General features: G+C 39.1%; 1 protein-coding gene across 2 annotated transcripts in view; it reads right to left on the bottom strand.

The window, feature by feature from the left end:
• Positions 1-15,278, bottom strand: part of TLL1 (tolloid like 1) — a gene marked incomplete at both ends in the record, with an annotated part of 266,853 nt that extends 251,575 nt beyond the window's left edge. For both annotated transcript variants that reach the window (XM_079702857.1, XM_079702856.1), the window contains one exon: positions 15,110-15,278. In XM_079702857.1, coding sequence (XP_079558983.1) covers positions 15,110-15,278 — 169 coding nt within the window. The remainder of the gene's footprint in view (positions 1-15,109) is intronic.
• Between the last annotated feature and the right edge of the window lie 9,351 nt (positions 15,279-24,629).

Consider the following 24,629-nt stretch of genomic DNA (forward strand, 5'->3'; position numbering starts at 1 on the left):
TGAAATCTGAATTGAATCCTTTCAAGTGAAGGGTATAAAAATGTTTATATTTACAATGAAGTCATCACACAAAATTCATGAAACTTCTGGAGTTCTTGTGCATAGCTATCCTGAAAGGTCAGATAAAACAAATGGTGCCTCGATCATTATGAAATTACCAATTAACCAAAGTAGACATATGGTATATTCTTATAGAAGACCTATGGTTATATTTAATAAACAATGATAAATGAGTTTTTAAATAAAGCCATTTAATCATCATAATTTTTAAAATCTAGAAGAAAATGTCCTGATGATGTTTAATATTTTAAAGTTCTTTTTAACTTTTAAAGTCCCTTTTAGAGACTGCTGTTTCTGCCAAAATGACAAACTAGGTACTATGGGGCTGAGCTTCCTACATAACTAAAAATGCTAGATAAAATACTTTTAAAAATCTCCCTGAATGTATGACAACATGAGTAAAACATTTTCATGGCTGAGCGAAGGAGGGAATCCAGACAGATAAGCAGAAGACTAAATAAAGCCAGCCCTTAACTGAGGGCATGTGCCAAGCTTGGTTGACATGGCTACTGAATTTTGTTGTCAAGCAGGGCTCAGAGGACAGAAGACACAGTCCAAGGTCCACCCAAGCTGAAAAGTATAATAGAATAACCACTCAAAAATCTGGGACTCCCAAATTTGGGACTCATAGCACCTCAGGTAACTTCACAAAAACTGATTTTCTGAAAGCTTGAACCTAAGTAGAATGGAGAAAAGCTAATATCCTCTGAAATCTCACAAGCAAAACTCACCCCCAAAGTAGCTTTGCATTATAAATTTATATTACCATGGTAGTCCAATAAACTTAAGCAGAAAATTTAGTTTAAACTTGTCCTGAATTGTTAGTACTCCCAGACACCCAACAGAAACAAAGAGAAACTCTGTCAATACATTAAAAGGAACAAATAATTCCAATCTTCCACAAACTGTTCCAGAGTGTTTATAAGGCAAACATACCTTGACACTAAAACCTAACAAGAACAATAGAAGAAGAAAAGTTTCAGGCCAATTTAACTACTGACCATAAAACAAAAATTCCAAACTAAATAACAAATTGAATATAGGGATATATAAAGAATGATAGCTTGTGATCAAATTGGGTTCATCTCAGAAATACAAAGTGGGTTAATATTAGTAGAGCAATTATTCTAATTTACCACATTAAAAGGTGAAATGAGGATAATTATATCATCTCAGGAAAGGCAGAAATCCTTAATCTGATAAAAAGTATCTATTTTTTAAAAAGACACCAAGTAGCATAATTGATAACTAATTGAAAGCATTCTCTTTAAAACTGGGAACAGAGTAAGCTAGGTCTCAGTTATCACTTCTATGTAACACTGGAAGACTATCAGCACAAAAGGCAAGATAAATTAAATTAAATAAAAGCACAGGAATTGTAAATGAAGAAACAAAGCTACACTTTTATTTCAGATGATTTGATTATCTATGTGAAAAATATACAGATAAATTATTAAAATTAATAAGAGACTGGAAAAGATTTTGGATAAAAATTAACTACATCAGAAATCAAATACATTTCTACACAAGAGCAGCAAATGACTTAAAAGAGAAATTTTATAAAATTGTATATCAAAATGTCATCAAAAGTAGAAAATATATGTGAATAAGTCTATCAAAACATGAAGAAAGAAACTTTAGAGATAAAAATATTGAGTATTAAAGAAGGCCTAAAAATGCAGATATATACCATATCCATGGATTAGAAGACTCAAAATCATAAAAATAATTCTCTGTAAAGTAACCCATAGATTCAATGCAATTCTCATCTAAATCCAAACAGTGGGACATGATGAGTTGATTTCAAAGTTAATATAGAATACAAAAGCCCAGGCATAACCAATCTACCTCTAAAGAACAACAGCAGGCCAAGACCTGCATAACAAACATCAAAAATTTTGTGCAACTCAAAGAGATCCAAACTTACTTGTTTTACAAAACACAAATGTGTTTTTTATCCTGTTTCTTACGTGGCTCATCTGTACCAGTTTCTCACGCCACTCACGTAGGCAGCCACGAAGACATCATCTTGAACTCTTCCTTTTCTTTATATCTCTCGACCTCCACCCCAAGGCCATCCAGTTGTTGACTGGTCTTTTAAATAGAACCTCGCTTTTCTACCACTGCTGACACAGTGCATATGCAAGCACTCATCAATACTTGTCTCTACTCTTACTCCAGCAAGTTTCCCTCCTCCCACTTGCTCCTTACTTCCTACAGCAACTATATCTGACCATCCTTCACATCCTCACTTATCTTTAAAAAATGTGGCTGTTATCAAGCTAATGACCTGCTTCAAAACTTCAGTAAGCCCCCATCCCACTGCCAAGGGGATCAAATTCACACCCCTTAGTTAGGCATTAAAGATCCTTTACATTGCACCTAACAGAATCATTTCTTGCCAAAGCACAAACCCTAACATACCCTGCCCATGTTAGATTATTTACCACTTACTGTCCTTTCATAAAAGTCCATGAATCTTCACAACTTCAATTTTTATTTAGTTATTTGATTCTAAAGTTTTCCACCACATTTTCTCCAGGAAAAATACTACAAGACTTCAAGATTCAGTTCAAATGCCACCTTCCCTTACAAGCCTTCTGTATTCCAAATATAATTAATGAATTCCTTCCTCTGTGTTACCACAGTATTTTGTTTATTACACATTCATATTGATAATTGAAACACATGTTGCTTTTTTTCTGGCAGATACTGAAATCCTCACTATAAGGGAACACACCTTATTTGTACACCCCAAGCATCTTCCTGAAACATATCAGTTGCAAAATACTGGTTGTGTTAATTTGCATCTGTATGGTGCATCACAGTTTACCAAGACCTTGTGCATTTTACCCTTACATGTTTTATGGACTAAGTATCACTAACCCCATGTTACAAATGAGAGAATTTAGGCTCAGAAATGTTCAGTAAGTAGACCAAGATAATGTAATTAAACACAGAAGAGTCAAGACTTACACCTAGGTCTCCTGACACAATATCCAGGGCTCTTTAAACTACATTACCTAGATTCATGCTATTAATTTCTATTGGAGTTCGTTCTTTACTATTATGAAAGCTCAAGAATGAAAACTTCCTTTGGTAAAGACTTGGTTGAGAATTGAGACTCTTCATTAAAAAATATATACATAAGTTAACTTATGATGAAAAGAGTAGTTCCTTAGTAGACAATTCAGTAAACTGGAGGTTTTTGAATTTGACTTTTATGAAGATAATTAGCATCATGCTCTTGTGCCAAGCAGAAGAATGTTTTCAAGGACAGATATAAGTGATTAATATAATGTGTCTTTTAATATGTCGTGTATTTAGTAAAAATGCTTAAAGCCAGAAAAACTTTCCTGCAATTTCCTTGCCTAAATTTCTTCTTCTTTCCATTATGAATATTGACCTCAAACTTGAAAGAATTGGATTTTTCCCATCCACTGGCCATGTTCTGCTCATCCAACATACAAATCTGACTGAACAACACTCAATTCTGATGCTGATGTGAGACTAACATTCTCTGATAAGCACATATGTGATGCCCACATAACTTGTCACTACTCTGACAGATTTTTACTGATGGACTGAGGTTGGAAAAGAGCGGTGGGAAATTATGCATAAATTGGTTTCAAGGCCAGTTTCGGCAAAGTCAAGTCAAGGAACTGCACAACCTATCGCAGCTGCAACCTGGTGGCTGCCATGATTTGGTTGGAACCATGAGAAACCTCAGGCTTTATCAAGACTGACCACTGAAGAGGTGTAAAATCTTCCCTTTCCTCTGAGTGGACAGTGTGGGTCACTGGCCCTGAGATTTCTTGGTACCACATCAGAAGAACTCTTGTTCTGATGTCAGAGAAATCAGGATTCTGAAAACTTTGGGACTTGAACAGGCTTAGAGATTTCTAAGTCTCAGAGACTGAGGTAAAGAAAAATCAAGGGACGTCCCAAAGATTACGTGAAAATACAACAGCAGAACCAATAGTAGAAATTACATTTCTTAACTACCAGTCCAGTTTGTTTTCCAATTGCCATACCACTACCCACTTAGAATTATGTAAAGAAAGAAAAACTTACATTTGCTTTTTGAAACCACGGTAGAACAGTGTAAGTAAAAAAATCTAGATATTCATTTCATCTGTTTTATCGTTTGCTTTTGCTTCTCCTAATTTGTAAACAAAGAAAAAGTTAACCAAGTACTTTTGTTGTTGTTGTTGTTGTTGTTGTTGTTGCTGTACGCGGGCCTCTCACTGCCGTGGTCTCTCCCGTTGCGGAGCACAGGCTCCAGACGCGCATGCTCAGCGGCCATGGCTCACGGGCCCAGCCGCTCTGCGGCACGTGGGATCCTCCCGGACCGAGGAACAAACCCGCGTCGCCTGCATCGGCAGGCGGACTCCCAACCACTGCGCCACCAGGGAAGCCCAACCACGTACCTTTAAATGCATTTAAGGAAGGAATATATTGTGGAGAACAGAGGTGTACTCTGGTATGGAAAAATATGACAAAAATAAGTTGAAAATTTTAAATCAAGATATTTGAGAAAAGAATAAATGGAAAGCATGATTGCCAATACAGACTACATCCAAATAATTGCTTACATCCTATCCCAGCCCACTGCCGAGTAACAAAGTCTACAAACTAGTTACTTAAAAGTTGTTACACTCTCCACAAAGCTTTATTCTTCATATATCATGAGTAAAGAAAATTCCAGGAAAAATTTACAAGAATATATATTCTGATTATCATAATTTATAATAGTATCCATTTGCAAATGCTAAATTGAAATAACTTTAGCATACAAATATGTGACTAATAAACTTAAAAAACTTTATACATTAACTATCATCTACCTACAAATGGTAAAGTTAAGGCTATGCCAGGTAAGGCACTGTATCATTTTTCATACTTCTGTAAGTATGTGTTGTTCAATAAAGGTTTGATGAATTTATGAATATTTGTAGCTTAGAGCCATGTGTAAACTTAGCTCTGTGTAAACATAGGGTTGTGAGTATGTAAGCTCTTCAAGTTAATTCATATGGCAAATAAAACATGAACCAGAAATTACTGAAAGACTATATAGACAAGATTCTACTCACACATTAGGCAATATGAATTGAAAATTGTGAATATATTTTGAGTGTATTAGGCATCTGAGCAAATAACCAGGAGAACAACACATAGAAGATATTTCTATTGGTTACCTCTGATATATTTCCAAACAAAAAGGTCTGTCTGAGGGATTAAACTCAATTTTAAGGTTTAGAGGACTTGAGATATGAATACATTTTTATATATGGCAAGAGAAAATAACTTTATCTCACACACGTTTTTATAAAGATCGTCTTCTTACATGTAAGCAGTTGCAATTTTAAAGAAAACCCTCTACTTCCTATATATTTATGCTATGAATAAAAATTACAGTGTTTACTATGTTCCAGAGTGATTTTTACTTCACATTCATTTAATTCTCATAATAACACCATGAGGGACTTCCCTGGTGGTGCAGGGGTTAAGAATCCACCTGCCAATGCAGGGGATATGGGTTCGAACCCTGGTCCAGGAAGATCCCACATGCTGCGGGACAACTAAGCCCGTGCACCACAACTACTGAGACTGCCCTGTAGAGCCCACAAGCCACAGCTACTGAAGCCCACACGCCTAGAGCCCATGCTCTGCAACAAGAAAAGCCACCACAATGAGAAGAGAGCACACCGCAACAGAGTAGCCCCCACTCGTCGCAAATAGAGAAAGCCTGTGTGCAACAATGAAGTCCCAACGCAGCCAAAGAATAAATTTAAAAAAGATAAATAAATAAATAAATTTATAAAAAAGAAAAAAACACACCATGAGAATTATAACATCATTCCCATTTTATAGATCAGAAAACCGAAACATAAAGGTGGTAAATAACTTGTCAAAAGCCACTCACTATGTAAAACTATGTGTAGTTACTATGTGGTGTGTCCAGTATTAGAATTCATATCCATGTCACTCCAAAGCCCAAGATTTTAATAGATGCACTATTCTGGCCTCCCTGAAATCTTTAAAGAAAATGATTTTTGAAGCCATCCCCAAATTGCAAAAAAGCCCTCATACCAAAAGAAGAAGAAAAAGAAGGAAGAGGAGGAAGGCAAGAGGGAGAGGAAGAAGAAGAAGAGGGAGAAAAAGAAGAAAAAGGAAGAAACATCATGGCAGCACATGGAATCCAGAATTCTGGATTCAAATTCTGATTCTATCATTGGGTAACATAACACATGTTATCATAAAACACTAAGCTACAGGTACCATGCAATACAGAAATAAGGGATATTAAAGCATACTTGTTTATGAAGCATACAGCTTTGTGTATGACACTCCATTCCACCCTCACATACACGAGAAATCTGTTCTTATTATAAACATTTAAATCCTGGGACACACGGGAGGTATAGCCTATAATCAGAATCTTCTTTCTGCATTTAATTCTTGGTCACTTGTTTCCCCAGCAAACTGCTCACAATCTCTTTGCACATAGAAACATAATGCAACACAAGGCCCCTGATTTTTAGGTCATTACTTCTGTTACCCATTCCACGTGGCAAATCCTAATTATTCTTCCCCTGATGACTGCCTGCAGGCCACACTTCATGGAGATCCAAATATATATTATTTCTTCTCCTGGGACTAAAAAGTAAATATGAAAGGAAAACCTCCCCTTGTTCTTAGGTTTAGAAAAACTGTTTTACCAGTTTCATTCTTAATCCTTTGTTAGAGAAAAAGTACAAGCAGAAAATCTTCCTCCTAGACAACATGATAATTTGCTAACAGTAATATGTTTTCTTCTAAGAAATTGTAATATAGTAAATATTACACATAGTATATATTTTGAATGTGCCAGACTTCCTACTCTTAGGAAACCAGACTGGAGTTCCAAGAAGTTTAGTTAACTCTATGAGCCATCAAAGATTTCAAGTTTTTGACCTGAGGGCTTTTAGACAAGTTGGAATTGAAAAGATAAAGTTATTTAACTACTTTCTTACAGCATATTTGTTTTCTCAAAGGCATTCACACATCATTTACATACATAATGTACACTGTAAACCACTTTCCTGAACAGCCTGCATTTGAAAGGATGTTCTTCACACTCTTTATGGGCTCATAAGCAGGAATTCAATGAATACTCAGAACAATCTAAAATGTGAAACAATTTAATGGGTACCACATAAAACCCTGTGCCAAGAAGAAGACACTAACGACTGAATTCTACTCGAATCCAATTCAAACCCTGCCTTAAACAACATGGAAAGCCTGCTGTCACAATTTATATACTTGGGGCAACATATAGCAGTTTCTCCCCTAGACTACTTTGCACTCAAATATATCTCTATTAGAATTAGTCGTATTCATTTTCATTTGTCTTACACATAGTTGAGGTATTTCATTTGTGACTCTACACTTAGGAAATACCCTCTTGAAAGGGAGTAGGGTCTGACCAATATTCCATACAATTGAAAGTATTAGCCTTACTCTAACAGTACAGTATATGGCTTATAAAATATAAGAACATTGAAGGCAAGATTTATCCTCACTAAAGAAAATCACAGGGCCTCCCTGGTGGCGCAGTGGTTGAGAGTCCGCCTGCCGATGAAGGGGATGCGGGTTCGTGCCCCGGTCTGGGAGGATCCCACATGCCGTGGAGCAGCTGGGTCCGTGAGCCATGGCCACTGAGCCTGCGTGTCCGGAGCCTGTGCTCCGCAACGGGAGAGGCCACAACAGTGAGAGGCCCACGTAACGCAAAATAAATAAATAAATAAATAAAATAAAATAAAATAAAATTGAGTGAGTCAATTTATTAAAAAAAAAGAAAAAGAAAAGAAAATCACAGTGGATGAATCGCATGGCGCAAATACCATCACTTCAATTGCTAGTCTTAATAGGTTTGTACTGACTGGAGAGCCAGCAAAGGAGATTCATAAAAAGAGAGGCATCACATACCAAACCTGGGGTCAAGTTCTCACTGTTTATCAATTGGGATGGCAGACCAGACCCTGGATCCTTCTGAGTTTCAGTTTCCTCATGTGTCCAAAAGGGTTGACAATAATGTTAATTGATAGGGATGTGGTGAAGACACGAGACTTTTTACAATGTAAAAATATGAGCTATGTTACTTTGACATGAATCATGAAGGCAATTTCTAGATATGTGAGGTATATGGAGTCCAAGGATTTATTCTCTGGAAATTTCTCCATTTGGCTATTTTCTAGTCTGCATGATGTTCTTCCCTGGGATTTAGCTTTCATGCAGTGAGGGATACTTAATAACACAAAAAGCTGAGTACAAAACACAAAACCATAAACTTCAACTACTAGGTATTTGGATCAGAAAGATCAGGGTAGAGGAATGGAGCTCCAGTCCTTTCAGGATAGTCAACTGACTGAACTAAGGCCAAGGTGGTTCCAATGCTGCACAGGGGCTGGGATTATCTTAACACTACAAATCCACTCATGGCAAACTGAGAACTCCGAACATGCTGATATCAACCACCAGGCTAGGGGCCATTCGAGGTGCTCCCGTGGCACACAATCCATGTGATGAAATTTAACAAAAGTGAGAAATGTAAGGAATACAAAAACTATTCCACATCTTCCTCCCTCATCACACAAATTAAGTGTCATCAATAGGAAGTTCATCAACACAGAAGACACTGATAGTAAATACATGGTTTGTGTCTACACCTCTGTAATGACTCCCTGATTTGTAAAATGGGGCAGTGTGTTAGAAATTGTTGAAATGTCATTTTCAAACATTGAGATGAATGCTTTAGAAGCATATTAATACATAAAATTAGATTTTGCTTTGGGAAAAGTAGTATATTTGGAAACACTTCTGACCATGGTTTCAACTTTTTGGAACTATTATCACTTGAGAAGTTTTGTGTTTTTTTAATATGGTCAATGGCAAATATTTTAGGTTAAACTATAAATGTAAGTTGCAGGAGAAGAGCTGATTAAGACAAACACCTCATTGGTTCACTTTCTGAATTTCAATTAACACCTAATTTACGATACTTCTTAATACAAATGCAGCTTGACAGGGTTAGTACACATTTTGTAAGGAGCTGACAAAGCAAGCATTCCATTCGCCAGCCCACAATGTCTCAAAATTTAATAGTTAATATCCCACTTTCAGGGCTGATGTTGTCAAGAACTAAATAAATAAGCAAGGAGCCCCCACTTCTGATTTCTGAGGAAGAACACATTCTATGCAATTTGTTTCATAGCTTTGAGGCTATAAATTAATTTTTAATGTTCCTCCTCTCGTAGCATTCTTCAATAGATAACTAAAGGAAATAAACCACTGAAGCCACATTGCTAAATCATTCTATTGTATCCAGGGTTGGGGAGAGAACTCTCTACACCTTAATTTAGGAAGGATAAGTCCATGATTAATTCCAGATCTTGGAACATGAAAGAGCTGCAAGAGTCCTCAAAATTCCCCTAGTAGAGGAAATCTCATATCCCCAGGAATCTGGCCAGGCACCTGAGCCCTGGCCTAGCCCAGGCCTCACTGTGGGCTCAAAATGCTGTGGGCGGGGGCCTTCCTTACAGTTTGGGGGAGCAGCAGAGCTCCCTTCCCCCACCTCCCCAGACACCAGATGGTCCCAGCAGGATGTGCAAGGTTGCATTTTAAATGGATTATTTGCCTCTATCTTTTCCAGGCATTGTTAGAAAAGCTTAGGGAAGGTCCTAGTTTTAAACATTTTAAGCAGATGGTGCTAATATACTATTAGAAACAATAGATAACAGTCTAAAAAGAAAAAAAATTAATGATAGTAAATCACTAGCATCTGATACTATCTACCTGAGTTCTAGGAACATTGAAGGGTTAACCCCTGTCCAGTACACTCACTGATTGAGAGGCCTAAAGGATCATTAATGTGACTAATATTCTTAAGGTTTATAAAGAATATAGTGGTAACTACAAAAAAGTGAGTCTAAATTTTAAATCAGGGAAAGTTGCTAAGATGTACAAAAATCAGATTCATACATACACAATGGGGGAAGAAAATACGTTTTCTGTAGAAGAAACTATATATGGTATATATTAGACTTTTGTAGAAAAGTGAGCCATCATGAGGGCAAGAGGAAAAGTTGTGGAATTATATATTAACTTTCTCAAAAAGCCTTCACTAGCTCTTACACAGTTTTAACTGTTCCTTTGTGGGCTAAGGAGGCCTAAACAGAGAAAGGAGGGCTCAAAGAGCACCTACTTGAGGGGAAACCATAAAGGTTCCATGAATTATTACAGGAACTACCTCACAGACGGTATGCCAGTTAAATTTTGAATTTGTAAAGCATACTACCCTCTTCAGAGACAAAAAGTGGGAAGATCTCAGGAGACTGTGTAAACAAGCAAACGAAAAGGAGCTTTAGAGCCGTCTTAGACTGAGAGGATATATTTAAGATAAAACTATCTTATTCCTAACTAGTATTATGTAACTGCCATTGGTGGACCAAAAAAATCAATGTAGGCCCTCAGGACAAGGGCTAAAGAATTACTATTGGCAAATGATGAATAGAATTCAACTATACAGAATTCTTATCCATCCCTTTTGCAAAAACTGTATTTTGACCACTTCTGAGTTGGCACTAGAGGCAGGAGGAGAAAAAAAAAAAATCAAGATCTGAGGAATGAAAACTAAAACAGAAGAGACTAGCTAAGAGAAGCAGCTCTATGAAATACATTTTTAACATGAGAGTTTGGCAACCTAAAGAGGTGCCAGGCAATAAATATATGTTTGGATATTTAATATTATGATGGAATAAAGTAGACATAGGGTTCAACATCAAATTCTAAAATGCCATACCTAGGAGGCTGCCAATGAAGCTAGAAAGTACAACACTGAGAACCAAAAAAAATGACAAGATCTTACTGAGAGATTATAAATTTATGAAAATTTCCCCAAGAATTAGTATGCTAGGACATTAGGACACTGGTTATAAAGAAAAGCAGAAAGAATAATCCTTTAGGATACCAAAAGCCTATTTCTATATAAACAAGCTTGCATATGCCACTCTAAAGACAGATTTTACCTTGCAAGTCATTGACCTTTAATCATGCTTGGATTTTTTTCAAGAAAAATAAACCATTTACTCAGAAGATTAAAGGTAGGGAAGTCTTTTTTTCAGAGTTTTCACACTTGTTTAAGAGGATAAAGATACACTTCCTTATCAGTCTTATCAGCCTCTACTCATCATTCAAAATTCTAATTTATTCAATCTTCCTCTTTAGATATTATATTTCCAATTGTCTGTGCTTTCCTGATACCCCCTTAAATACAAAAAGAGAAAAGAAGGGAGGAAGGGTTGCGGAGGGAGGGAGGGAGGAAGGAAGCAGGTAGGGAGTAGGGAGAGAACACAGAGTTGGTTTATCAGGTCTCTGCTTTTCCAGGTAATCTATAGACAAATCTGAGAGATTAATTTGCACACTGAATTAGCCCAGGCTCTTCACAGATATTCACAGATACTCAGATTAACATCTACTTGTACAGTACAGCAATGAAACAGGACACCTCAGTCTCTGTTCTGGAATGACCTCCTGCAGCATCAGCTTCTCAGTATCCCTCAGGACCCTTCTGAGCTAGAGAAAGTAAGAGAAATCTGATTTCAAATTCAGATGACTATGTATTGTGCTGACACCTTAATGTGCAAGACAGACATTCCTTTGAATTATCTGCATATTTGTGTCTGTTTATATATAGAGATGAATTACCTATTTTCTCTTCTAATGGATTTGGCTATACAAATTACATCTGAGGCTGTGCTACACTGACTTATCTACTTCTATTTATATCAAAAATTTATTTATAAAGCAAAGTTAAATTAACACAAAGTCTTCCTTTCTGTCCTATAGTTTCATGAACTTTAAATCAGAGTTTTGAAAGGCATACAAGTTATATTGTTTCACAAATATATTAAGGATGGCATAATTTTAACAAGTAATATTTCTCCTTGGGTAACATTTGATCTTGGTTAGAATGAGATGTAGATGAGGGATAAAGATCAATATTAATAGTCTATAGATATGAGAAAGTATTGAGAACTTTCCAGATATCTAACAATGTTAATCCATCCCTGTGATAAACATTAAAAATCAGTTATGATCTCTGTCCTCAAGGACTTTATATTCTCACTGTATTTAGAAAAGATGAAATTATGTTTAGTCATTTCATTCATATCAGTTAATGAAAGTAACTGCACTTCTATTAGTTTAGACTCAGATAAACCTGGACAAATTTCTGTTGTTTGCATTTCAAGGAAGGCCTCCAAAAGGCCCGCTAAGAATACAGTGTTATTGTTTAATACAAGCAGACTTTGAGTAAGGAGACTTGGAATCAAGTTCTGGGTAACGTTAACAAATGGGTTTGACTTCATGGAGCAACTGTTTTCCTATCTGGGTAATGGTAACATTAACAAATTCCACTATTTGGGCTATGCATTGAGCTGAAATCATGTAGTCAAAGTGCCTTGAAACCATAAAGCTATGCTAGTCACTATGACATCAAGCCACTGTATAGTTTCAGGAACCTTAGGACCCCTGTTAGAGAAGAGCACCTTATTCACTGGCCCATGCCCTCCACTCTGCTCTTGGGGAAGGGCAGATCAAAGGTATCCTGGAGTCTGGAGAGCACCCCCTCTTGCTTTTGGGCTATCTTTCACATATCTGTCTTCATCTTTCTTATTTTAGTGACCTTTTTTTTGACTCTTGTTTGGGATTTCAATGCACTATTTAATTTTTCCCTGTTATTACTTTTATTTGTCTTATACAGTGCCAAAAAGAGGGACTAAGATTTTGCTAATCTTTAGTCAAGATGGTAAATTAAAGCCTTTCATTTCACTAAGTTAAAAAAGCAGGGTTGATCATTTAAAAGTGATCTCAGATTTTGTCCATACTTTTCAGTCTTCCACTTGGGCCATTCTTATATCTCTTTCATTACACACATGTACAGGTTTGCCTCTTGTACGCAAAAATTGGGAAGAAATGAGATTAGAATAATAATCCATTCAAATTTAGTTTTACTGCTGTTTTATCCTCAACAGCTCTGTTCAAAAATAAACCAGTAGAGGGCTTCCCTGGTGGCGCAGTGGTTGAGAGTCCGCCTGCCGATGCAGGGGACACGGGTTCGTGCCCCGGTCCGAGAAGATCCCACATGCCACGGAGCGGCTAGGGCCGTGAGCCATGGCCGCTGAGCCTGCGCGTCCGGAGCCTGTGCTCCACAACGGGAGAAGCCACAACAGTGAGAGGCCCGTGTACCGCAAAAAAAAAAAAAAAGTAGTAAAGGAAAAATAAAAGTAAATGCTCTTAAGGTTGTTGTTGTTGTTTTTATCTTGCCTGGATATTTATGTGCTGAGGAAAATAGACATTTATGCTTGAGATGTGTTTCAATACACATGGTACAACTAAATTGTAAAATTGCAAACACTCTTAAATAGAAAAACACACATGTTCACAGAACCTTCTTCTATACAACTTCTAATGTTAAGATAAGCCTGAAACAACATAACTTCTGAAAATGAATTAGCTAACTTTTGATACTTCTTATAATATATGCATATTTGAAGTTAATGATTTTTTAAAGCATAAGCTTTTACTTTAATGTGTATAGAAAACTACATTTATTCTCCTGAAATCAGGTCAATGTATAGATAAGCCCTGATTTTCTTATATTGGTAGCTGACTGAATCTTTCACACAACAGAGCATCAGAATAGGTGTTTTCGTAGACAATCTTTAGAAATTATTCAAAACAAATTTCTCAATAAAAAGTAGGTTTAGGGAGTTGTATACTGAGTTCTGGCTGCCCAACCACAGCAGAAAGGTGTCTTGTCCTCTAAACTATCAAGGAAGGCCTAGGAAACTTCTGGTGGGATAGACTGAGTGTTAAAGGTGATGAGGAAACTTATAAGCAAAATTGAATTAAATCAGAATTCTGAATTCCAGACTGACGTGTTTCTGCTAAGCTACTCCAAGTTTTGAAGAACTACGTGCAATAAGAGTGCACCAAGAAAGATCTGATAACGTGAGCACATATGCTCCCTGTCACAAACATACCCTCCTTGTCAGAACAATGCGCCATCAAAGGTACAAGTTAACAAGGGAATTTCCAGCATTTTCCTTCATTTGCGTACATCTTTCCTAACTTCAGGCCCAAGAGAGGTCAAAAGAGGTTTACCTAGTAAGGAAAGGAAGACATCGCATGCAGACCATCCGCACAGAATCGGAGCGGCAAAGCTACTTTGGGGATTTTGCCCTCCCTTTCTCTTGAGATGCGGCAGAACGTGCCTTCTGCTTACAGACACTCACCTAATCGGCCCCCGTACCCTCGTGATCACTTTCCTCGCAAAGTGAATGGTGGGTCCACCGACCCAGGTTCACCTCGGCCTCAACTCAGTGGAACAGGGCCTCGGGGCCAGGACGTGTGACTCTGACCTCAGGCGGCGGGAGAAGGGCCGGGCGGGGCGTCTCGGTCCCACCGCAGGTCTCAGGGTGCAAACAGGGTGTGGGGGCGAGAAACGAGTTTAAATGGGACGGCAACTTGGAAGTGATTTTAAGGTTTCTTGAAATGGGCAAATGCGCTGAATCCATTCAGCGGGGGAGATTTGGAGGGCGTCGCCATCCCCTTGTCGCCTGGGACGCACACAGGACCCTGGCCGAGAGGGGGCGAAGGTGTCCCGACGTGAAGTCCGCCCGCCCGAGAGCGGGATCGCGGGCGCCCGGCACCAGGGCGGCGCCGCCGGAGAAGCGCCGGGCCGCGGGCGCTGGACTCAGAGCCCTGGCTGCTGCGTCCGCGGCTCGTCACGCCGCGCCGGGGCGGGGGTGGGGGTGTAGGAACTCCAGGAGGTCCCCAAACTCGGAGACAGAGCTTGGCACCCGGTCCCGCCGGCGCAGAGCTGCGGCAAAGGAGGCGGCGCGGCCCCTCGGGGTGGGGAGGGGGTGGGAAGGAGACAGGTGAGACCCGGCGCCCTCCCAGCGCCAGCCGCGCCCCCGTCGTCTCGCCCCGAGAGGGCACTCACCGGCTTTGCACGGATCCTTGTAGTCCAGCGCCTCCGCCTCTTCCTCTCCGTTGCCACCGAAAGTGTAGTCATAGTCGAGGCCGGCGCAGACCCCCAGCTCCGCGCAGAGGACAGCCCCCGTGGCCACCAGCCACGCGAGCATCCCCAGGGAAAGCGTCTCCAGCCCCATCTTCCTCGCGAGGAAGGGCACCGGTGGCTGTCCCCGTGGGAGGCTCCTCGGCGCGGCCGGCGCTCAGGTGTCTGGGGACATGGGGCGCCGTCGGGCCGAGAGAGGGCTGGGAGGCCTGTCCCCCGGCGCGGGCTAGGTGGCGGGCGGGGGCAGGTACGGAGCGGGTCCGGGAGGGCGCGCGGCCAGGCTGCCTCCCCGCGGCCGTCCTTCCTGCGGCTCAATGGCTCGGCTGCCCCATGATCAGGCTCCCGGGCTCAGGCTCCCAGATTCCCGGGCTCAGGCCCCGCGCGTGTCCCGCACCCAAGACCCGGCGCCGCCCTGGGAGGACGAGACCCGTCTGCACATCAGCGCGTCTGAGCTGAAAGTGGGGACCGCGGTCGCGGGTGGGGGGCAGACATCCCTTAGCCGCCAGACATTAAAAGCCGCAGAAGCAGCACGGCAACTGGCTGCGAGAAGGGCGAAAGTGGGAGGATTTGGGGATGCACTGTTTGCCTTCCCCCCGCCACCCCCGGCTGTCTTTTTACCCTCTTCCTAACTTAAAAAAAAAAAAAAAAGAAAAGAAAAGAAAAGAAAAGAAAAAAAATCTTCACAGCATCTAACCCAATCACTTGCATCCTGCTTACTTATTCATACAATCAGGGTCAGGATCCGGGCCACAGCCTCCTCTCCGCCTCCTTTCGGTAGCCCTACACGAGCAGTCAGACACGAGCGCGCCGAGAATTCCATTTATAATTTACTAAAGATAAAAATGAATATATCATGCACTGCGTCCAGGAACAGCAGTTAATAGATGATATACGTGCCAACCGAGAGCGCCAGACCGGGGGTGGGCGAGGGATGGTGACAACTCGGCTCAAACCTCCTCTCCCCCCCAATACACAAGGAGCTTGCGACTCCCCTTTGCTGCCTTCGCCTCGGTGCAGCCCGGAGGGGAGGAAAAGTGTCTGGGCCCCCGCGACCGAGGTAAGGAAACTGCTTTCAAAGTCCCCCAAGCAACAAAGTTGTGCTACGAACTAAGATCCTCAGAACTGCAGTTAAAAAAAATATCCAAAATCCAGTTACAGATTGCAGCAGCAGGAAACGCGAAAACCTCGCCAAGGGCTGCGCTGTGGCTCACGCGGGCTCAGGAAGGGAAGTTGGAAGGAACACTTGGGAAGCAAATTTTCTGTGACAGCTCTGGCGCCCATGCCAGAGTTGCTCAGTATCCTCTGGCTTCAGTTGTTTTACTTCGGAGGAGAGTGTGTAAAACCTGGCAGCAGGATTAGCGAGGTAAACCACATGTCAGCCTAGCAGACGCAGGACAAACACAGGCTGTGGGAAATTGGGGAGGAAAAAAATCAGAGGAAATCTCTGCAAAACCCCTGTTGTGAGCAATTCAGAGGTTTCCCTACATTTGCAAGTAGTTTCCAAAATAGGTGAGGGGACTTCTCCTCCCCCAAATTTAAAGGACTCATGATTGGGAGCCTTCTCTTTTCCAACTAAATCGTGAACTGTCACTTTAGCAGTGACTTGTAAAAAATATTCTGTTGCCTTTACATCTTAATTTGACTTCTAAATGCCTCCCCCTTTTCTGAGTTACCATCAACATACAGTCTCATCTAGAGAGAAATATGAAGGCAACCACACGCATCCACACATACATACACACATGCACACACACACACACACAAACACACAAACCTTTGACAGGTAGACCCAGTATTTGGTTAGGGGATCTGACTAGGTTTTATGTTTGTTAAAGAAAAATTAGAGGCTAAAGTTGAAGAGGTATCAATTATTTCCAACTTAAACTAAGAGTAAAAGGATGGGAGGGCTGGGTAGAACTGACTGATTCATGTTCCTGGCAAAACTGGGGCTTTCTCAGAAAGCCACTAAAGTGATGGAGCCTCCCTTCCATAAATCTCAAACTTCTAACCACAGGTCATAGAAAAGAGAGCAGATCTGGAAAGAACATGTTCAATAAGCAGGTAGAAGTATTTGGTTTTGAAATCTCTTGCTGAGTCATTTTCAAATTCTTTTACCCATCAAAAACAAGTTTCCATAATTAATAGTGGCGTTCCTCTAGTGCATCCTCTAAACAAGAATGTATTTTGTTTAGCCTATTTGAAAGCCCAGGAAATACAACTTTCTTTTAGAGGATCCTCTTGAGCTGCTGACAGTGTCCCCACTCCCTACCCCCAGACCTTTAAAATGTCCCTTGTTAATTTAAGTGACTTGCAAACGTTTCCTTAGGCTATTTTATCACACGTAAGTTCGCAAGAGTTTTTACCTGGAATTTGCCTAAACATCACTTACTTTGCAGTAATAAGTATGTTTCATTCATTTGTCCTGAAAAAATGTTACAATATAGGGACATCTACCTATTATATTTTCCTTACAGAATTTATCGTTGCTCAGTTTTACAATTTTATAAATTTGTAACTCAAAGTTAGAATGATTGACATAGTAGAGGCTCAAATCAAAATGTAGAAATGTTTCTTTGTAGCTAAAATACTTGCAGAGAATACTTATTTACATCACGGTATCCTAGGCCTCAAATCACTGATTTATTTCTAAATATTATTTTAAAATATGTATTAAACCTAAGTTTATCATAATAAAATACTTACTTTTAAGCTGTATTTCTATAGTTGGTACGGTTGCAAACAAAAATAGATTTTGCCCTGCCCTTGAAAAATATAAATTTGCAAGAATTTGCAAGAAAACATAAAAAAAATATACATGTGAGAAAGGAGTTGAGTGTTCCATCATATGAATATAGCCATAGATATGTGCCCTATGTAAATCCAGTCTCCTTAGAAGATAAAAGAGGAGACTGATTGCTTCAGTAAGACATGCTGAAGGAACCTTGGCTTCTAGCTGGCAGCAGCTGCCTCTGACTACCATTGCTGCTTGCGGCAGAACCGCATCGACCCCAGCAATCCTAGGGAGGAAGCCACCAAAGATAGCTGAAGCAAGAGGTACTCTCTATGGCAATTGGTATATCTTGTTTGCTATCACAGTAATTAAAATAAACTTGCCTTGTAGACAATATCAATTAAAAATATCTATTTCCTAATCTAGTCAATTTGTTATTAGCTAGTAGTGATTGTTTTTTGCTATGAAACCAGGTAATACATGGATATATTCTGCTCATGTTCCTCGTAAAAAGAGATAACTCAGACATATATGGAATAAAATGTGGTTCCTTCTCTCCATTGCTTTCACCCCTGTCAACCTGCTAGCTAAGTAGTGTGCATATATTTTGGCTCTATGAAATTGTCTAATCTGTTGGTTGAAAACAGCAAATATAGGCAATTTTATAAGGTTCAACCTAGTACTTCAAGGCTTTAAAAAAATTCTACTCTGTATTAATGTTGTTCTTCTGAATCTATATTCATCTTAGTCAAATATTTTTACATGAGAAGATGAGTCTCTGGGCCTCAATGGTGTTTACCTCCCACAGTTTCTTTTTTTTTTTTTAATCTTACATTCTATGACTTTTTATATCACATTATTTCATGCATCACCACTGCAGTATGTTCCCAACTCTTGATAATTAGAATGATATTGCGTTCAGTCAAAAATCTGTCCCTTATTTCTGTTTCCTAGTAGCAAGTAGACAGACTGAAGAAGTGAACAGAAGGCAATGTTTGTTTCACAACAAGTGTTACAGAAGGTGTTTGCTTATTTAGAAGACACACACACCTCCCCAGGAAATGAAGACAAAGAAAAGAGACTTCCTTCTCTGCAGTGGATTCTAGTCTGAACAGGGGTTACTGACTTAACAGTCTCTGGTCATTCCTTAGTACTTGCTGATTGGCTGTACTGCCCTTGTTACTAGTTTGCCCTTGTTGTGGAAGACAGAGACACTCTTTGTTTTTATGGCTTTTAGCTACTCCAGACCTTTTAACTCTGCCTTTTGCCCCATTCTCATGGGACCCTCTACAGAACACATAAGCTTTATTTTACCTTCTTTCTTCTAAGGCTCTCTCTCAGTCCTGTGCAATTCTACATAGCACCTCTTATTTCTAAGTGAGTCCCAAATGCTACTGACTCTACATGAGATCATTTCGGGTAACATAGTGATAAACTTAAAAAAAATTTAAGAGTTACATATGTGTGTGTATGTTAGGAAAAAAATCAACAAATTTGCAGTTGTATATGCATGTCTTATAATGACGCTTAGCTTAAAAAACAAGTTAGTCGCTTTATGAAATTAAGTCAACCATATAGGAAGCCCATGAAGGTTAGCTGATGTTTGATAAACACTGATTTAATTCAGTTCCTATGTTCCCCTACCCGATGCTGTCTGTTAGGTAGGGGGACATAGGAACTGAATTCATTGCACCTGTACTGCAGTCTATTCCTTCTCCTACCTGCTTATCACCCATTCTCATTGCCAGTAGCACAATGCAGAAAGACTATGTTTGGGCACAGATGCTGCATGTATTTTCTGTCAGCACTTTTGGTTTGTTCTCTTATTTAAGCATTATTTGCTATAGAAGTCTCAAGAATGGCTCCTCTGACTTATCTGTTCAGAAACCATGCATTATTGCCTAATGGCATCTGGAAATGATTGTATGATTGTATTCTTTATTCAGGCATCAGCTTTGCCAAAGAGAAATGGAGGGAATGGAATGGAGTAAGAAGGGGTGGGGTGGGGGGGTCATCTCATTTCCCACCTGGTGAGACTGATAGGTTTGAGTCCACCATATGTATTCAACTGTATGTATTCAATGTATGTCTGTACTGAATCTTCAGTGTTGTCCCCTGAGCACTGAGCTAGGGAGATACAAGTGTATCACTTGGAAGTAGTCTCTCAATACATGTTCCAGCTCTCTGCTTAATAGCTTGGTAATTTTGGACCCACTTTTTTAATCTCATGTGCCTTCAGGTTCTTCATCCATAAAACAGGGGTTATCTTATTATTCCATAGTATTTCAGAGTTGTTATAAAGATTGTTAGTTAATATATGTGATGTACTTACAGTTCCTACTATAGAGTGCACTTTTGGTATTTGTTTGCTATTATCATCATAAATAAGTTGTAAAAAGTCAAACTATTTCCAGCTCTTCTAAAACACATTTTTGGAAAACAGGCTTCTTCTCCTTCACTTTGACCTAAATGGTATAACCCTAAGGCAGAGTGACTTATTCAAGGTTATGCTGGAGAGAAGCAGTGGATAGACTGGTGAAGAACATAGATTTCATTAGCATAAAACTCAGAGTTCTAAGTCTGACTTTGCCACTGAGGAGCTGTGTGTCCTTGGGCAAGTTCCCTCCCTAGCTCCACACTCCTGACTTTTGAAGCAAGAATGAAATACCTAATAGGGTTGGACTAAGAATTAAGTAAGATTATAAGTGTAATGTACTTTCTAGTAGGGATAAACACATTACAAAGGGTGGTTATTATTATTAATTGGCATTTTCCTAGTGATTTATGGGGAAAACCTGTACATTATGATCTTTTCCACTGTCAGACAAGAAATTCAGCACACACACAAACCTGGTTACAAATTAAATAAAGCTAGGACAGTTTTATTTGAAAAATTCCACTGATACAAGACCTATCAAATTGAAATAAAGATTTAGGTGACGTTGCTGGTGTTGCTTATAAATTCCCCAATTTATAGAAGTATATTTACTTCTGTGACTGACATCTAGAACGTTTTTCATCTGGCCATTTTCTGTCCCCTTGATTTAGCTAATATGATCTTGTGTTCATATTTTCATATTATGAGCAATAAGGTAGGTCTTCCAAGTTTTCCTACACAATTTCCCTATCAAACAAAATTTGTACTTCATTTCATTCTACTTTACTCATGAAGATTAAAAAACAGGCATTGAAGCTTTCCATGAAACATACTATATTCTTTCAATACAATGAGAATAACTTAATTTAAAAATAAAATAATGGGCTTCCCTGGTGGCGCAGTGGTTGAGAGTCCGCCTGCCGATGCAGGGGATGCGGGTTCATGCCCCGGTCCGGGAGGATCCCACATGCCGCGGAGCGGCTGGGCCCGTTAGCCATGGCCACTGAGCCTGCGTGTCCGGAGACTGTGCTCCGCAACGGGAGAGGCCACAACAGTGAGAGGCCCGCGTACCACAAAAATAAAATATAAAATAAAATAAAATAAAATAAAAAAGAAGTAGTACCAGCCTCTTGTGAGAAAGAAATGCCTAAACTCCATAAGGCCCATTATCTAGGTCGATCACTTGCAAACATTTTTCTGATCCTATGTTCTTTTGAAGATAAGGAGTAAGAGTTAGAAGGACTGAGTCATTCATGAACATATTACTGTCACCACGTAACCTCTGACCCTCCACTGGCTCCTTCAGCTGGCTGTTCTTTGGGGACCTGCAGTTTGGCTAATTCAGTGGACAAGTATTGGGCAGTGGGGAACTGCATGTCTAAGAGTGGCCAAGAGCCTCTAGCCCCAGTAAAAGCCCATTCTTCCTTTGGCCTCTGGTGAAGCCTCACTTTGCATTGTTCCTTCCTGACTCTACAGATTATATTCTAGACAGAAGTGACTACTCTGCCTGCATCCAAGTCATTGTTCTCATCTAGACCATGTCTTCCCCATGAATGAATCCCATAAAACACATATTTTGCATGCACATATGTACTAGAGCAAAATAATTTTTTAACTGACAAAAATAGAATTGAGCCTATTTCAGCAATCCAAGTAATATAGGCCATCACTGGAAACATTTAACATTGGAATAAAAGTGAAAATTAATTTTAAAAATCTATACATTTAATATAAAAGCAGAGCTTAGGATTAGAAAATGTCCTTGAATCCTTGTTCTATTTATTAGATGTCTTTGGACACATTCTGTCTTAGCTTGATTTTTCTCACCTTTAAACCTCCTGTGGTTATCTCGTATATCTGGTATATAAATCACTTAGCACGGAACACGGTGTTTGACAGGAGCTCTGTGGCTATGAAGTCCTTACCTCCTCATGCCCACAAATAAAAAATATCCATGAGATCACAATCAAATCAGATACCCTGAAAAGAAACTTGTAATAAGTATTTACAAAATGGTTGGGAAATACAGGATAATTCCTTTGGAGGTAAAAAGAGAATCTGAAGGGAGAATGAAAAAGAAGAATGCCTATATTCATAACAGCACTCAGGGATTTCAGGCTTTTATCTCTCTTTTCTAGTCCCTACCTGTAAGCAGCTAAATGTCCAAGAAGCAGTAATACCCCATAGCTAACTTGATTAATTTACCTTCTCACAATAAATTTCTGACAGCCTAGATTTATCAAAGCAAGCATCTTTGAGTAACACTGGAAAAACTGTTGCTAGGTAATTGGTTGGTATATATTTAAAACTTGTTTGACATCGGTTTTTATGATGCATTGTAAAATCACCATGTTATTTTGTAACTTATTTAACTCTATTCACAATTTGCAGCTGCATTTGAACACTGGTTTTCCTGTGAGTATTTCTAAACTCTCCATCATGCTCTGGGCCTGGTTCTGGGGCCAGGCCAGATTTATTTTGTAAGCTGCACTGGGCGGCTCTCAGGTGGCAATAATTAATGACCTTGGCCTTCAGCTTCAGGCATGATAACTCACTTTGGATCGATTTTCCAACCATTAAAGCAATAGTTTTGTACTGTAAAACCAACCCCCAATCAATATGAAGCATCTGAGGTGTGTTTATTTGTATATTTATTGCTTTTCATCTTTGAAGCACTTTAACAACATCAACTGATGGTCCTTAAAATAGGTGAACACAGTTTGTTCAAGGCTAGCAACAGAAACTCTAAAAACCTAAGATACTGAAGTGGCCACAACTCAGAGGGGTCAATTTCCTTCATTTTTTCCTCTTCCTCACTTCCTGGGGAAGTTTTTATTCAGACTTACTCTTTGTCTGACAACTAAAACTAAAAAGAAAAAAATCTTGTCAACAGAGCAGAGCACAGCTGGGCCAATGGATTCCGATTTCTTCAGGTCAGTAGAACACTGGAATATTCACATTGCTTTGCCAGGGCACTGAGGAGGGCTGGGTTATCGAAAGCTAATTACTCAGACAAGGTTTTGAAAGCACCCCTCACCATCAATTATCTAGCTATTTCAGGTGAAGATGGGTGTGGTGCCCTCATTTTTTGCTCGTAGAAAAGTGCTGACATTTCTGCATAATTTCCTCCTTTTCCTACTTTAGTTAGCATGTATTTGATAGAAGGTTATACCCAGTGTTTTCCAAATTATCATAACTACTCCAAAAACACCATCTGTGACTGTGGTCACAGTTCATTTTTAAGGCTGTGCCTAGTACCAAATACTCACTGTTAAGTACTCTGGTGGTAACAGAAATGTAGTGGGTTGCTAACTTTTTTTCTCTCTCTCTCACTTTTCTTCAGAAGGATTAAAAAATGTTTCATTCATAGGGGTTCCAACAACAAACTAAAAAGTAATTAAATTATATTGTGAGACCAATTTCTAAATACAGCTCACTTTTGAAAGAAAATGCTTTAATAATTTCAAAATGAATAAAAACAGTATTAAACACTTCTTGAACCTGTAAAAATGAGTTGGTTCTCCTTTGTTTTCTGACTCTCTAATAACAATTGCTATGAGAGATGGAAAATGTCATGTGTTTGGCTTTAAAATCAGTGCAAAGTTTATGGCTTTCTCTTTTGAAATCATCAGGCCACATGCAGAGAACCTGAGCTGTTTGCTCTTAATTACTAGTAAGACAGGAAAACAATTAGTAGAGCAATTAATTCAATATGTAGTAGGATCTTTTACTAGCCATTTTATTCTAATAACCCAGTACATAAATGCCTCAGTTCACAGGACATGCTCTCCAAGAATAATAAAATGATCATAAAACAATAAGCTCTTCATATCTTTTGTTTCAGTAAATGATCTTAACTATACAAAAAACAATATCAGAGCAGACCAGTTGCTAAATTGTATTCTTGTTACCCCCCAAAACTCACCTGCCCCTAGTTAAATCTATATTTACTGTTTTGACCTCAGTTATCTGAGTTATTTTTAATAAATAATTTCCCAAAATAATAATTAGTAAAGTGAATAATCTGATGATAAATTTTCATTTAGCTCAATAGAACTTATTTTATTGCAAAATTAGTTGTTTCTTTCACATGTCAAGTACTATAGGCTGAAGTGATTATTAATTTTTTTTAGATCTGAAAGATTTTCTGTGGCTTTTGAATTTCTAATTTTTAAATTTCTAATTTTGAATTTCGAAGATGAAATCTGTTTTTCCTCAATTGTCATAATATATTTTTCCATAAGATTAATCCTTTAACCTTATCACTCATTTCAGGGTATGTTTTTGGAATGATTTCTCCATTTAAAATTTCTCCTGAGGATTTATAGTTGTGAGAT

This window comes from Hyperoodon ampullatus, assembly GCF_949752795.1.
Source record: "Hyperoodon ampullatus genome assembly, chromosome: 1".
Classification (NCBI taxonomy): Eukaryota; Metazoa; Chordata; class Mammalia; order Artiodactyla; family Ziphiidae; genus Hyperoodon; species Hyperoodon ampullatus.